Source organism: Mauremys mutica, chromosome 10, assembly GCF_020497125.1.
Source record: "Mauremys mutica isolate MM-2020 ecotype Southern chromosome 10, ASM2049712v1, whole genome shotgun sequence".
Taxonomy (NCBI): domain Eukaryota; kingdom Metazoa; phylum Chordata; order Testudines; family Geoemydidae; genus Mauremys; species Mauremys mutica.
In genome coordinates, this window is record NC_059081.1 from 34,834,275 (window position 1) to 34,850,404 (window position 16,130).

General features: G+C 36.4%; 1 protein-coding gene across 17 annotated transcripts in view; it reads right to left on the reverse strand.

Annotated features, from left to right (window-relative positions):
• The window catches only part of LOC123378558 (sodium channel protein type 2 subunit alpha-like), a 93,618-nt gene that overhangs the window by 38,193 nt on the left and 39,295 nt on the right, over window positions 1-16,130 (reverse strand). For all 17 annotated transcript variants that reach the window (XM_045032534.1, XM_045032529.1, XM_045032523.1 and 14 more), the window contains 2 exons: window positions 15,301-15,657; window positions 12,039-12,524 (listed from right to left, as the gene is read on the reverse strand). In XM_045032534.1, coding sequence (XP_044888469.1) covers window positions 12,039-12,524; window positions 15,301-15,657 — 843 coding nt within the window. The remainder of the gene's footprint in view (window positions 1-12,038; window positions 12,525-15,300; window positions 15,658-16,130) is intronic.

Here is a 16,130-nt window from a genome sequence, read left to right on the forward strand (position 1 = left end):
GAACAATCCAAAAAATTCCAAAAAGTTCTCTTGTAAAATATTGTGTGAGCCACCATATACATGAAACATACAGGCAAGGTGTGAGGAGGGTAAGATAATTATCTCAGGATTTGGATAACATTGCAAACTATTCTAGCTTTACTTGGCTATCAGGATATCATCACACCTCCCTCCTCATTCCCCCCATCCTGATGTGCATCCTTTTAGTTTACAGGAGGAATAACTAAGTATCAAGCATGTATGTATGTATATATTCTTAATTAGACATAACTGAGCTCATTGTTTATTTTATATATATATACTACATATGTATTATAAAACACAAAAAAGTACATGTATGTGGTGTAACATATGTATCTATAAGCTCTCACACACTTTCTGTTTAATATTTTGCCATAAATCCAGTTTAACTCAGTTTTCATAATAGGCTTTAATAATAATATTAATTCAATGATTTCCAAAATTAAAATATGTTAAATGATTATGTGAGAATTGCCTCTAAATTGGTAACATTTATGAATAATTTAATTACTAATCTTTAATATCAGAACATGAGGAAGATCATAAGCATCAAAATATTGAAAGTAGATATATTTAAACCAAAGAAAGAATATGCTTTTGTAAATAAGTAGACAAAGACATTTAAAACAAAAACAAAAAAATAATGTGGATTATATTGACGTATTTTAGGATTTTGCTTTCATCATTTCATTGTGGATATCATCTATGTAGCAAAGGAAGAAAAAATTGACAGTTACTAGCACATAACCTAAATGGAGGTACAGGGGAAAGAAAAGGGCGGGGTGTCCCTTTTAAAAAGGAAAAGTAAGATTTGGGAACTCATACTCTAATTATACATCTGTTTATTTACTAAGACATAATTATAAGACTGAATTTCTTCCTGACACTGGATTGTGAGCTGTTCCTTCTTTAAATGATGTAAAGCTGTACAGGGTGAGAATAATAATATGATATATTTAAACTAGGTAGAATAGAACTCACTTATGGCCTCATCCTTTACCACTGAAATCAGTAAGAGCTTAGTCACTGACATCAAGGGGCCATAGAATAAAGGCTGGGAACTATCCATCATTTTAATACTTCCAATGATTGTCAATGAAAAGTAAAGTCAGTTATTTAACTGTTCTTGCCCAACACAGGACTCTGTTGCCACTATTTCAGACATCACAATTGTTACATTTGTTAAACAGCAAATGAGAGTAGAATAGTTTATTTTCATTAATATAACAAAGGGTGCAATTCCTTCGCATGCTCTTCATTTATTTTTCAGGCAATCTCAAGCAATCACAAGTGTCGAAAATCAAATGAAGTAAATTATAAACCCCCCTAAAATTAAGAAAGAATGTTTGTAGTTTAGAAAAGGTTTTAATACAGATTTTTCTAATAGTAATACCAATAAAAATACCAAGAAAGTTCTCCTTTCATTTTATGTATAGGATTGTCAGCCCTTAGAATATCCCATTCACTGTAGATACTGATCAGTACCTGCAGAGAGGTGTCTTATTCTATACAGGGATACATTTGAAACTATTTGTTTATGATGCAGCATTCTCAAGGCCTGTATCAGCGAAACAACATGCTTAAATTAGAGCAGAACCTCCTCCCCACCCCCCCTAGTATCAAGGAAATACTACTTCTATGAGCTTAGTGTTGTTCTGAAAAAATATATAACTTTACACATTATTGTATAGAATCTGACAAATGGACATAAATAGTAATCGATTAGTAACAACCAGAATATTTGAGTAACTCCATTCATTAGAGTGTATAGTGAGCCTATGTACTCTTCTTTTGAAAGTAGTGCATTTTCTGATTTCAACAGCTTAAATAATCAAAACAAACCTTGACCAACAGCATGTTGTTGGGCCCATTTCCATCAGAATGCATTCACTTAAGACCCATTCTTGCCCCCCATTTAATTTTGCTCTAGATTTCAATGGGAGCAGGAGCAGGCTGCTAAAATTTTAAGCTTTACGAAGTGCGTCATGATTCAAAGTGACAATAATATAAATAAAGGGACTCAGCCATTACAAATTGCCTTTAATAATCCAGCTATTCATTTCAAACTTTGAGTTTTGACTGTTACAAATTGCTGTATGATTTGTTTGATAAAATATAATATAAATAAAGGAATTCCCTATTCAAAATTGCCTGGAACCAAACCATTAATCTCAAATATCATGAAGTTTGCATGTATACTATGAAAATAACTTTGCTAACTACATCTCTTAGAGCTTTATTCTGGTCTTTTGGATTAGCTCGAGCATATCTTGATTTATATCATGATGATATTTGCCCTGAGACTGAAACAGGGTGTATGCTACACAGTACTGTGAATTTGTATGAGCCCATAAGTTCCAGTAAGGGAGATTTTAGTTATTGCCCAGTTAAGATCAATTAAAATACAGATGTAAAATGTCTAAACCATACATAACTTTAACAGTGAAGGCTCAGTTATGTCTCCCATGAGGCAAAATCTTCTTATGAGAGGGCGCATGACCTGAATGGTGGCATTTTTCTTTTGAAAGACATATTGTGCCATAATGCCTCCTGGGTGTGTGGGGAGGACAGCACAGTTAATCTTGCTAAACCTTTAACAAGATGGATCAAATGCTCCCCCCAGCACAGCCATCTTGTTACATAGGAGGATGGAAGGCATCCCTGTGACTTCTTTTTTCTGTAGTCCACTCAAATTTTTGGTAGTAACCCTACAGGTGGATTCTTATCTGTGCAGATTCCCTTGGAAGTCAGTGAAGCTCCATGTGGAGTGGAGCCTTAGTCCTGACAAGGTCCCTAAACTGCTGCAATCATGTCAAATTCTACTCAGAGCTACACTGATGTAAATCCACAGCAATCCCGTTAAAGTCAGTAGAGTTGCTCCAGATTTACACTGGCATTAGAGCAAAAACAGGTGCATAACTTTTCTAAATGTTATAAACTTTTATAAAACTTTTATCAGTTTTTGTATCATATTTCCTTTTATCTGTCAGTGAAAGTTCTGTCAGTTATGCTGCAATGGAGAGTACATTTGCCTTTTATTAAAAACAAACAGTGAATAAATGTAACAGTGTAACTTTTTAAAAAGAAATGTTGATTTCTTAAATTACTCTGATTTACATTGAGTAATATGAGTCCCAGATATGAAACACAGACTCAGGTATCATAACACATGCATTCCAAAATAATTGTATTTGATGGAAGAATTTTATTATGCAAATGTTTTTTAGTTTCTTTGGTTTTTGGAAAAGAATGTTTGTAAAGGCTTTTTTTTGGCAGTTCTGTTCTCTCTTCTCTTCTATGAAGTGTTTTTTGTTTGTCTATTTGCCTCTGCTGAATATTACTTTTGGCATAAATTATGTGTCCTGTTCATATGTAGTTTATGAAAATTCAAGATATGTGGGTGCCCAAATGAATACAGAATATTGCTCTTAGTACCTAGCAAGTTTGCATTAAACGTTTCAAAATATTAAATAAATGTAAATATTTTTGTGAATGGGTAGATTCTGAAATGTTCCAATTCTATTCATTAAGGAATTTAAATGCGACAATAAGCAGTACATAAATCATCTAGAACTTCCTTTATTAAAACAATACATTTATAAGGGCTGAATCAAAAAGGGTTGTTTTTATATTTTTTAAAAACTATGCATGCTCCCTTTTTTCTTTGTTCTTTTTAAAGTTGAACATTCCTTTAATGTTTTGATCCATATTACCAAAACCTGAAGAGCATGCAGTTATTGTTAAAGTACTTCATAAAAAATATCTAGAAGAGTCATTAGCAGAGTCAAATGTATGTTGGGGTTGCCAGTCTTGCCTGACCATGCTGTGATGTGAGTCACATGACTCAGCAGAGAGCAGCTGTGCATATTTCTACTATCTTGCAATGGATGGGGAAGGAACATAGCTGAGTTGCATGCAGGCCAGTCAATATCCATTAAAATAGTGATTATATACGTATAACTTGCTTAGGTAACCTGTGTAAAAGTGGTGATACGTTGCTCTACCTGGTTAAAAAGCACCAGAGCTGCATTCTTGATTGCTCCAGCTTGGTTTTACCCCTGTGAGAAGTAAGAATGGTAGGCAGTGAAGTTCAAGATTATAGTACCTCTACTTTTCTTCTCTTTGGAAACTCTAATTCAAACATGGCTTCAAAACAGTAAAAATATATTTACTAAATATTTTATCAGTTGGCAAAAAGGAGGATACATATTGGCTGACAAAAGAGTTCAACAAACATTCCTAAGGATCGACTGTAATTTTATATTAGTATCATCAGATTAATATAAAATATAGGAGCTAAAGCTAATAACTGTTCTGCAAAATTGTGGTTCACAATTAAGAAACAAAAATGAACTAACTACATAATATGGCTAGCACAGATTTTGAAAGTATACTATAGCTTTAAAGATAAATCTTAACAAACATTATTTTAACTTTTGGCAGAATATTCTTCGAATTTTCACGCTTAAATTGTTTATTCTTCATTTAATTGACTGTGTGCATATTTTATCATTCTAAACTGAATGCATATAATAAGCAAAATACTTTGAGGTTTTCCTGTTGTATAGTTCCTGCTTCCATTCTTTTAACAATGATAGAATTTACATGTAGAAATACCTCACAAAACAGTTAATTCTCCTTGAATTTCAATCCAAATTAGATATTGTGAGGTACTGTATTATGTAAAAAACTACTTTAACATTATTATTTTATGAATATTTGGCTTTCTAAAGTTTCTTGATCCATTTGGGAAGGAATGGGTCAGCTGGATGATTGGACTTGGCCCATCAGTGGCATTTGAGACAGTGGGCTGACACATTACAGATCCAACCTATCAGGCACTCTAAAGAAGCTGATACTTTGGATGGTGTAGTGCCATTTGGGAAGGAACTGGCCTTTGAATTGGCCAGGTAGTAGGGCAGGAGACTTCAGGCTATTGGTTTGCAAAGCTGTGAACACACTGATCAAGTTATTCACAGCTGTAGGAAGGGGCAACACCTTCTCTTTTCCTACTATTTACTGATCTTGGGTGAAATCCTGGCCCCATCAAAGTCAATGAGAGGCCAGGATTTCAATCCTTGTTCTGAGGATTAGGGGGCATCGATGTTAAAGAATCATTTTTATGTTGCTAACCTGAACTATTTATTGCTGATTTTAGATATTAACTTGAGACTTATTCCTCCAATTTTATGATGATTCATATATGCAGTGAATTCTGCTTAATAGCAATCCATATATTAACAACTTCTGGTTAATAGCAACATTTTGGTGGGAACCAGTCCTGTCCAATTGACTTTAGTGTTAATGGGATTTGGATATTGGCAACAGCATGACGCTTATTAAGAAAGGCCCGAGGTGCAGGTTAGCAAGGTTGCAGCCAGGGCAGGAAGTGTTGGGATGTGCTTTCTCTGGCTGCAATCCCACAAACCTGCCTGCAGTGGGTGCTCAGCACATTCCAGTGCTTCCTTCTGGTGCTGCAGGGGCTGTGGGAAGGACAGTAGCAGGGAAGGAGGGTGCCAGCTGGAGCTGCACTGTCTCTCTCTCTGCACTCTCCAGGCTGTGCCCTGCTGAGGCGCTGCACCCAAGGAAGGAAGCACTGGAACAGCTGAGCCCCAATCCCCTGAGAGCGCAAGGAGAGGTACTGTGCAGCTCCATGAGCCCCCAGTGCCTCCACTTCCTGTAGAAAGTCCTGGCATCTGGGCTGCTGCGCCCCTTCCTGCTGCTGCCCTGTGCACAGGCTGGTTTACAAGGCTGAAGCCAGGGAAGGCATGTCCCAGCACTTCCTTCCCTGGCTGCACCCTCACAAACTTGACTTCCATTTATTGGCAACTGCCAGATAATGGTAACTCTTTGCTGGCAATTGGGCAATTAGGGTTGCTAATAAGAAGAATCTTCAAAATAAGCCTCACCTGTGGTCAGGAATCTTGGAATTCTGATTGATTCAGGCCTTTTCTTCAGATAGTCATGAATCTGCAGTTGCAAAGTCAGCTTTCCACTAACTGGAAAAATATCTAGAACTCAGTTCTTCTTCTCTGATGTACCAATACTAATTCTGACTTCTAATCTCCCAGATTGTTTACTGTAATAGTCTTCTTGCTGACATTTTAATCCACTTAATATTTGCTAACTGGTACAGACTACAATAGCTAGGATTCTGATGCGTGCGAAGGTTAACCCACTCCATACATTGTATTGATCAGCCATATTTTATACTCCACAAAATGGCACTACAATAGTTCCACCTATGTTCAAGGTCTTCTATGTTCACATAGGGATTGGGGGAGGGCATTCCCAGTGTTATTGGAAAGTGATTTGTGATGTCTCAAGGCACTGTAAAAATTGTAGCTGCTTTCATTGTTGTAAACGAAACAATTTTGAACTAGGCAGTTTTATTTTTTAAATGAAGACCCGAAATTCACAGGCAAAAATGTGTGTGCAGCTGCCCAGAGTGCATGTATAAGTATATATAGGGGTATTTTAGGGTCCACATGGGAAAGGTATGCCAGGTGCACTAAGTAGATGCTACCAGGGAATCTGTCGGAGATACAGATGGGTAGTGACAAAAGAACTGCTATATTTCCAAGTACATGTAAAAGAGAAACATATAGCTGTCTAAATGTTTCACAGTAAGTAATGATCATATTCATTTAAAAGTACAAGTATATCTCCAATATGTCAGCTGTCGAGACTTTTCTTAGGAAGACGTGAAGAGCCTGTCGGAGACAGTCATGTACCAGCCAAGCTAGTATTATCTCCTCCTATGCACAATGTTTAATTTAATGTATGAAGAGTTAACCACACAAAAGGCCTCTTTTGAAGGTATCAACTGATAAAGAACTAGTAGACTTCTAAAAAAAGTGGTATGTGGTATGACTTGGAGGAACTTAGATACTGTTTTGAAGTCAAATGGGACATGTCTCTGGAAGGTCTATGAGTGCGATATCATGACAGAGGTGAAACAGTTGTAAAATACAGGGACAATACAGAATAGACAACTTCATTTTTCCAAAGTCCATTGCCGATTGTACTGAATATTTAGACTACTTCTAGCATAGCACTGAGTACTCTGATCCTCCATCAATAAACTGTATTATGAAGAATATGGGACTCAGAAATAATAGGTATTTTTTGAAAGAATGTCAAATGATTTTGCCACATTTTATCTAAAACACAAATTGTCCTAGAAATTTCTAATGAGATTTATTTGAATGATTTTGGTGAGATCTCTAAAGGACATAACCCTTTTAAGACAGGGAAAGGCACATTTGGGAAGTTCATTTATTCACTGACAAATTAGTCACACCTTTCTGTCTTTCTCTTTCTTTCTTCTTAAAGTAAGTCTCTAGCCTGTTTCCTGTGGAGACAGCCTTCAAAAAGAAAACTGATTGCTAGATGGTTTTTGCACTCTGATTTATTTGGGAGCAAAAACAGGAAAATTGAAGTCCATTCTCTCAACTACCAGCAGCTGTAATTTTCAACTCAATTACTTGCTCCTGGCATCTTTCTCAGCTCCCTCCACCCCACTTCTGTTATGTCTTATCAATGGAGACAGATAGTCAAATAAATGTTTCTAGTGCTCTCCCCTAAAGTATTTCTCTTAGAATCAGTGGCTATGCCACCCATGACAACGGAAAAAAATTGTTAATACTTTAGTACCTGAGCCAACATAGCTTCCCACAACTCCTTCCTGGTAAAATGAAGTTCTACTGAAGGAGGTGTCTTCTGAGGGCATTCTGATGTGCTAAGAGTACTCTAAGAACCCTGTGCGATGTTCGGGGGAAGGAAAATGCTGTCTCATCCCTTACCCCTGGTTCTGAGATACCAGACCATCTACCAGCAGGAGTTATGTTTTAATGGTATCCCTTGAGAGTGAAAGTGGAGCAGATGATATTGTGTGTCTCCAGAGGTCTAATTTTTAAACACTGGGACAGGAGGTATGTGTAATCTTCAGCCTCCTGTGTATGGAAGACAGCGAGTAGCAGAATCATCAATATGCATGGGTTAGGCTGGTGGCAACAGAATCTTCACAACTTGCTCATCAAGCATCAGAATTGTTTCTCACATACTCCCAGCAAAGGGCAGGCGGCAGCATTTCTACACATACAAAAGAGGTACAGATAGTGACATCTTCCCCCACGGTGAGAGACGGAGCTAATCCAGTAGGGAAGAATGGAAAGTAATGGGGCTTGAGATAAAAATAAACATGGAATTCCTAGCTACCATGGCATCATTCCTTAACTACCCAACACTCATTTATACACACTGTAAATGTGCATATTTGAATGTTAGGTAGCTAACCCCTGCCAGTAACAGTGCACGAGCAGACACCAGCACAAGCAGCTGGACTCCAATTTCTCTTGCTACTAGTGATTACTACAACCCTATGGAAATCAAATTTCCAGGGCCATCTTGTCCCCGATGCAGTGTGCTTGCAGAACTCTTAAGCGCCACATGCTTGTGCTGATGAATTTTGCAGCCTTCACTAGCCAGCTTCCATCTAGCCAAAGTCATCTGACCACTTCTCTCTTAGGTTCCTTGTATTGACTCTTGTTTGCAGTGCCAAGTTTTCCTCCCTGAAGACTTAATGATTCATCTAAAGCCTGCATCAGGACCCTGGCTCATGTTGATATACTAAGGTTTTGGGGACTATAGAATAGCTGAAGGGAGAAAAGGCTTTGATGGAGAGATGGAATGAAGGTATGGAGCCTGAAGAACCAAACAGAGGCTGGAGTGTATGGAGTAGCTAATGTGTAGAAGTCAACTGGGAAGTCAAAATCCATATAGAACTTCTAGGCAGCTTTACTCTATCCCATTCCCTGACTCCAAGTGCCCTACAGAACTTATGAGCCTCCCTAGTTCCTAATGCATATCATAAACATTTAAAAAAAAATTCTAAGGAATTTCTCAGAAAAATAACTTTGCTAGATTGGAGAAAAACACATATCATTGTATTTATCAAACAGAACCATTAAAAAGGCAGAAAATTTAGAAGTAAGGTTCAACTTGAAATGTTAATCCAAACATTTGAAAGTTTGAAAACATACAGACAATGTCACACAAACAATATTAAATGGCGGGGGGGGGGGGAAGAGTTCTCAGGCGAACTTGTCCATTCATACCAAAAATGTTGACCACAAAAACCACAATGGCTTATTCTTAATCTTCAAATGGGTGTGCTGACAGGCCTTCTTTAAAAATATGTGTAATTCATAAATAAAGGCATACACTTCACATTCCTGATTAGACATATAGGATATTATGACTATGGGAATACCATCTTTCCATAAATCATATCTGATATTGGCTATTAAAATATATGGCATTCTTTGAAAATATGGGAGCTGTATGACTCACTGAGCGAAACTGGTCTATCGTTTAATATATAAGCAAGGGCATTCAGAGATTCTCTGCAGGCAATGGAAAGATTGTAATTTAGCCTGGAATACAGAGGTAGCTACATATTTAAGGACACATATCAGCAGGGGAGAAATTCTGAATGTGTATATGCAAGTCCAAAGGAGCATTAGAAATGTATCTCAGAGACAGAAGTTGGTAAAGAAGGTAACATACAATATAGAATAAAATTGGAGCACAGAATGGACATCGTGCTAGAGGCCAAGTTAGTGACACAGATGCTGGACTTGATCAAACTTATCATCAATATGCTAATGAAAAAGATTACTTCAGGGCTAGAATTCTAATGCAGGTAGCTCACATCTTGACTTCAAAGACTCTCCAGGGTATCAGGAAAATGAAGGAAAGGAGGAGTGAGGTTCTAGAAAGAGAAACAAAGAAGTTCCTCTGAAAGACTCAAGGTCACAGAACCAGTGACTCTGGCATGCCAAAGTTCTAGTGAGAAGAAAAAGGGCTTGAGAAACTAATTGACACAGCTTGCTAATGCTGTGAGCATCACAATTTCTTTAAACTGAAATGATTAGGCCTGCCTAGGTGAGCATATGGGAGCCTTAGATCTAAGTGTGTGTTTGATACCATTTAGATTTATTCTTCTCTCAGTTTTTTAGCACATTTTATTGTATTTGACATTTTTGAATCTCAGACTGTTGAGAGGTCCTTCAGCTCCTGAAGGAAGTTAATGATAGGGTATTGTGCCTAAACCCTACTTGGGTTCTTATTCAAAAGTGCCAACCAAGGTGTTTTGATACTAAGGCCTGGTCTACACTGGGGGGGAAGTGGGGGAATCGATCTAAGTTACGTAACTTCAGCTACGTGAATAACGTAGCTGACGTCGACATACTTAGATCTACTTACTGCAGTGTCAACTGCTGACACTCCCCATTGACTCTGCCTACGCTTCTCACTCAGTGGAGTACTGGAGTCAACGGGAGAGCTCTCGGTGGTTGATTTATCGCGTCTTCACTAGACACGATAAATCAACCCCCGCTGGATCGATCGCTCCAGAGGTAAGTATAGACATGCCCTAAGTATGCCATAAGGTACCATTGGTTCTCTGGCTGTGGTGAGCCTGAACCATAGGAAGAGGCTGAATACCACAGACAAGAGACAAGTTTGAGGGGCCAAGGGGGCATAATAAAGAATTATTCCTCTCAGGTCAGTACAGTTCCAGGTGCCATCTATTATATATGCATCATTAAACAAAAAATGATAACAGACTACCCCCCTATATGCTGTCATAAACGTGTAGCTCCTAGATAGAAAAAAGAAAACCTACTGTAATGATGAAGCATCACACATATTGTATACTTTCTGCACTCCACCCACAAGCCATACAAGAACCAGGTCTAGACTAAATTGAGGATGTTTACAGCCATAGATTGTAGACATCTTAAAGCCCAAATTCCTGGATTTTTAATATTTAAAAAAAAATAATGTCCTTGAAAATTTGTTTTGAATGTACTTACCCTTAACTTATAATATGTACTCTGAGCCATAACTCCACTGTACAAAGTTTTCTTTGTCTAAGAATCAAGTATCAGAGGGGTTAGTCTGTATCCACAAAAACAAGGAGTCTGGTGGCACCTTAAAGACTAACAGATTTATTTGGGCATAAGGTTTCGTGAGTAAAAAACCCACTTCAGATGCATGGAAGAAGTGAGTTTTTTACCAATGAAAGCTTATGCCCAAATCAATCTGTTAGTCTTTAAAGTGCCACCAAACTCCTCGTTGTTTTTGTCTGAGAATATTATCTATACCCATTAATCTCCAGGGCATCAGCCATGTCTATTTTGAGGAAGCTGTTGGTTTTTTGGGTTTTTTTGTTTGGTTAAAAAAAATCTTTTGTCTGCTTTTGCACAATAATCAACACTTAGTTACAGTAATAATAGTATCATTTTTTTCATGTAAGCTACCGCTACAGTTCTATACAATATAATGGTTAGTCTGTACTTCTGCACAGTTTTTAAGGTACTTGTCTAAATGACACTTCAGCTGGCTATATTCTCTGAGCTCAAACTCTCCAGTAAGATTATTTACAAAATTTTTCAGCTGGTCTAAAAATCATTCATTGGTCTATTTATACTATGATGTCTTAGTATTCATCTTTAGAAATTGCCCACATATATATTTTTACTTTTCATATAATATAAAAATTAGATTAGATATGTGCAGAGAGATACCCTTGAGTTCTCAATTATAATACTCGTGGGCCTTTAACAATACTCAGATTTCACAAGCTCTGATCATTGTTATAATTACTACTGAAATGATGTCTTATGAAATTTGCCTCATGTCCTAAAACTTCATATAATAAAATCTGAAAGAAATGCCGTATTTATAAATCACACAACTGCCGTAATAAGTAAGCTAATAAGTAGACTATTACTTTTTCTTTTTTCCAGACTGACAGTAAAAATGCAGCATCTAAGGAATCCTGATGCATCATTAGGTAGATCAGTGCCAAATTATCATACACATTACTCTGAATGTATAGTATTTTTATACAATACAGTAAGAGATTTATTAAACAATACTGAAAATCAAATTAAATAATGAATAAATAAGTGCATAATTAATTATTTTTCATATATAAAAAGTCCTACCTCTTTGCTTTCTTCCATATCCGACTCACTGCTAAACTCTTCTGTGTTTAAATTTTCAAAATCTGATTCTCCAATAGCAATAGGTACTGTCACAGTAAGGCCCGGATTGTTTATGAATGACATATAATCATTTTCATCAATTACGTATTTTTCCACACTGCTGCCTGTTCCTACACCACTGGTAGTTCCATTCCCATCTCTAAGACAATTAAGATCTTTGCTTATTTCAACAACAGTATGGTTGGAAATGCAGCTGTCTTTCTTGTTGTTTAGATCTTCAAGTGCTTTGATTTCCTCTAGTGCTTTTTGCTTTCTAACAAAGGCTTTTTGGACGAATTCCCGTAATTTTTTTTTCACATAATCTATTCCCTTCTGAATCCTTGCAACGGCAATCTGGAGATTGTTCGTTTCATTATCATCATCTGTAGCAGCAAGGTTATCTGAACTAAATGAACTCAGTAGCAAGGCCAGAAACAGGTTCAATACCTAAAAGATGAGAAAAAATAGCTGTATAATATATATCTGTATATAAGAAATTAGTATTTTTAAAAGACATTATCTAATTAAAAATTATACACACTATTTGTTTTTAAAAAGAAACTTATTTAATTTATTTTGGATAATCAAATAACAAACAATAATAAATATGAAAGTTTTACAAAAATGTCACTTGTTATTGTGTGCTGTTCATCTTTACCCACATAATGAAAATAAATCAGTTTAGCTTCCAAAATTCTCACATACTAACATATTGCTGCTGTTCTTGGATTCTAAACATTTCAAGATAATGTTTATTCATTTAAAAATAGCTTTAAAAAGTTCTGTGTGGCTGTATCGACCAGAGTGTTGAGAGAACACTGTCCAAGCCCTTTCGAAAGATCTGGTAGAATTTAACAAGGATAGGATAGGATTCTATAGAAATTATTGTAAAAAACTACATAATTTAATGGTAAAATTATGTCCTCCTTAGATTGTCTAACCACTCTTAAGACATTTATAGCAGGAATGTAATTTTCAGTTAAATTCGATAGGATGGTTTAACAACTATATAGAAAGGTTAACAATCTTTATTAAATCCTACAGTACTCCCATAAGGAGTATTTAAAAAAAATATCTTTCAGTTTTGTTTATCTTTCCATTTAGCACACAATGATTTCTTCTGTTTTCTTCTGTTTTTTTCCCCAGAAACATTAATGAGGCTAGTATCAATACTGTAGGCTAGCAGACAGTACACAAAAGGACAAAACATTTTTATTTTTTTATTTTACCAAAGTCTTCCATAAGCTCAGGCTATTTTCTTTTAAATGTTCATAGCAAAAGACAATTATATATCTATATGTATATATCTAGATAGATATATACAAGATTGATAAATATCAAACAATCTGGTGTAAACTTCCTCACTAGAGTACTCTTTTTAAAGTAATCGTCTGGATAATTTAAAGGTCATGGGATATTTACACTTTCACATCTAGGTGTAGAAGCTGTCATCTGATGGCTGACTAGTTGTAATCTCAGTCAGTCTATTTCCCAATGAACAAGGGTCCACAAAAATTTAAGAAAAACACAGGGCTCTCAGTCAGAGTGTAAATCCAGGACAGACGTCAAACAAAAAAAACAAACCTAATCAACGTAATTTTGGTGTGATCAAACTTCTCACATGTACAAGTGTTCTACTAAAGGGCCAATTCTGCAGACCTTTCACATTCAAAACTTCACTGAAGTCACAGAAATATTTGGGCACAAAGAAATGCAGGATCAGGCTCAAATATTATGCCTGAGGAAAAAGAATAATATTAAAATGCAAAGCAGGTTACTGCTGCATAGCAAGCAACCTAGAACTCTGCACATTTCTACTGACTTCACTGATGATGAGGTTGCTAAGTCAGAAAAATGAATAGCAGTAGCCATGTTGAGTGCTGTAGAATCTCTCTCTCTCTCTCTCTCTCTAATATATGCAATAAAATACATGTCCAAAAGAGGATGAAAATATCAACAAAAAAGGACATTTTATTTTCAATCAACTCAAAGTATGTTACAAAAATGGACAATAAAAAAAACGTAACTAAAATAAAAAAAACAGTAGACTCTTATTTTAAACACTACTTCCCAGTTAGAAACATATTTTTTCAAAAGTTCTAAATTGGCCAATTTAATTTATATTGGGCACAAACTTGGCACTCTAGCTGTCAGCTTGGATGCAAATTCTGTTCTGAAAATACAGCTAATCATTATGTCATTCTTATTCTTCTAGTTTGTCATGAAAATAGTTTAAAGCAATTTTAGAGGACTCCACAAATGGTGTAATTTTAAAATAGAAGTTTTACAGGCACATGGTGGGTGCAAATGCATATTGCTCTGGAAGTTTGTTTTATAATATATATCTCCAAAAAGTAACAATAGCCAAACTTTGAAAACGTATACACCTACTTAGGTAGATAAAGTTAAGCATCTGGATCCAACATGTGCTACATAATTAAGCACAACTGAATGATTTATGAATCACAGTTGTTGTCCATTAAAGACCTTATACAATCCATGCAAGAGCCTTGTGTTTATAAGGACACTCCAGTGTTCCTTGGAGCATATATTTTCTAGTACAGGGACAAAAAGGGGATAACAGCTGACAGAATCACAGAGGGCTAGATTATGTCTTTATACTCAACTCTGAGCAAGGGGTAGTGCAGCATACACAGCACAAAACCAGATTAATAGATTCCAAGGCCAGAAGGAACCATAGTGATCATCTAGTCTGACCTCCTGTATAACACGGGCCATATAATCTCCCCCAAATTATTCCTAGAGCATATCTCTTAGAAAAACATCAAGTATTGATTTAAAAATGGCCAGTGAGAGAGAATACACCAAGACCCTGGGTAAATTACTCCAGTGGTTAATTACCCCACTGTTAAAAATGTACGCCTTATTACCGGTCTAAATTTGTCTAGCTTCTACTTTGTGGGAGACACTGTGACTCAGACAACATCTCTGAGTTACTTATTTGCTTCTCACTCACTCCATGCCTGGGAATAAGTGGATGTGCAGTACCTGCTTACTCCTGCACACCTGGACCCAAGCTTAGGGTACCCCACACTGCAGTATAAGGGTCAGGTGCGGGGCTGTTCATCCCTCTCTCTCCTCTGGGTGGGAATGTAATCCGAGCCATACAGAGGTTTTTACAAAGTAAGCATGGAAAACCTTTATTTGTTAAGTGTTATATATACTTTTTTGCCAGAAAATGAATATCTGAAAAATTACATACCACAAGGTTTCCAATGACCATGACCAGCATGAAAACAATAAGGCACATGGCTTGGCCGGCAACCTCCATACAGTCCCACATAGTCTCTATCCATTCTCCACACAACACTCGGAATACAATCAAGAAAGAGTGGAAAAAGTCATGCATGTGCCAGCGTGGAAGTACGCAGTCTGTAGCAATCTTGCAGACACAGTCTTTGTAACTTTTACCAAACAGCTGCATACCAACCACAGCGAAAATGAAGACAATGATAGCCAGCACCAATGTCAAATTTCCCAAAGCCCCCACTGAGTTACCAATAATCTTTATCAACATATTCAGTGTTGGCCAAGATTTTGCCAACTTGAAAACTCGGAGCTGAAAAACAAGAGCAAAGGAGCATTTTAGTACTAATTACAATGAAGCTCTGAATGTGTGTCTTGCATCTCTAGCTATAAAAAGTTCTATATTGTAAAATATTTCATTTTATAAATTTAGATGCCATTTTCTGTGGATGCAGTTTACACTATATTTGTAATGCAGAACCTGTAGGGCCTGTTCCCAATTAAAATTTAGAAAATATAAAAATGTCTTTTAAAATGAACTAAAGAAACTAGGATGTGAGAATATGGCTTGTAATAATACTGGTAAGAGAGCTAGAAATGGATATTTTAAATGTGTAAGTAACACATCAGCTGATAAATGTTGAGAGAGTTAAAATTTTCACAAAGATTTAGGGAAGTCTAATGGATTATCTGGGGATTGAGAAAGACACGGGGCAGTGAATGGGGAAGAAAATTCCATATTTAATGTGAAAAAACTGAATTGGGGTTACATTTGGTTAGTTTACT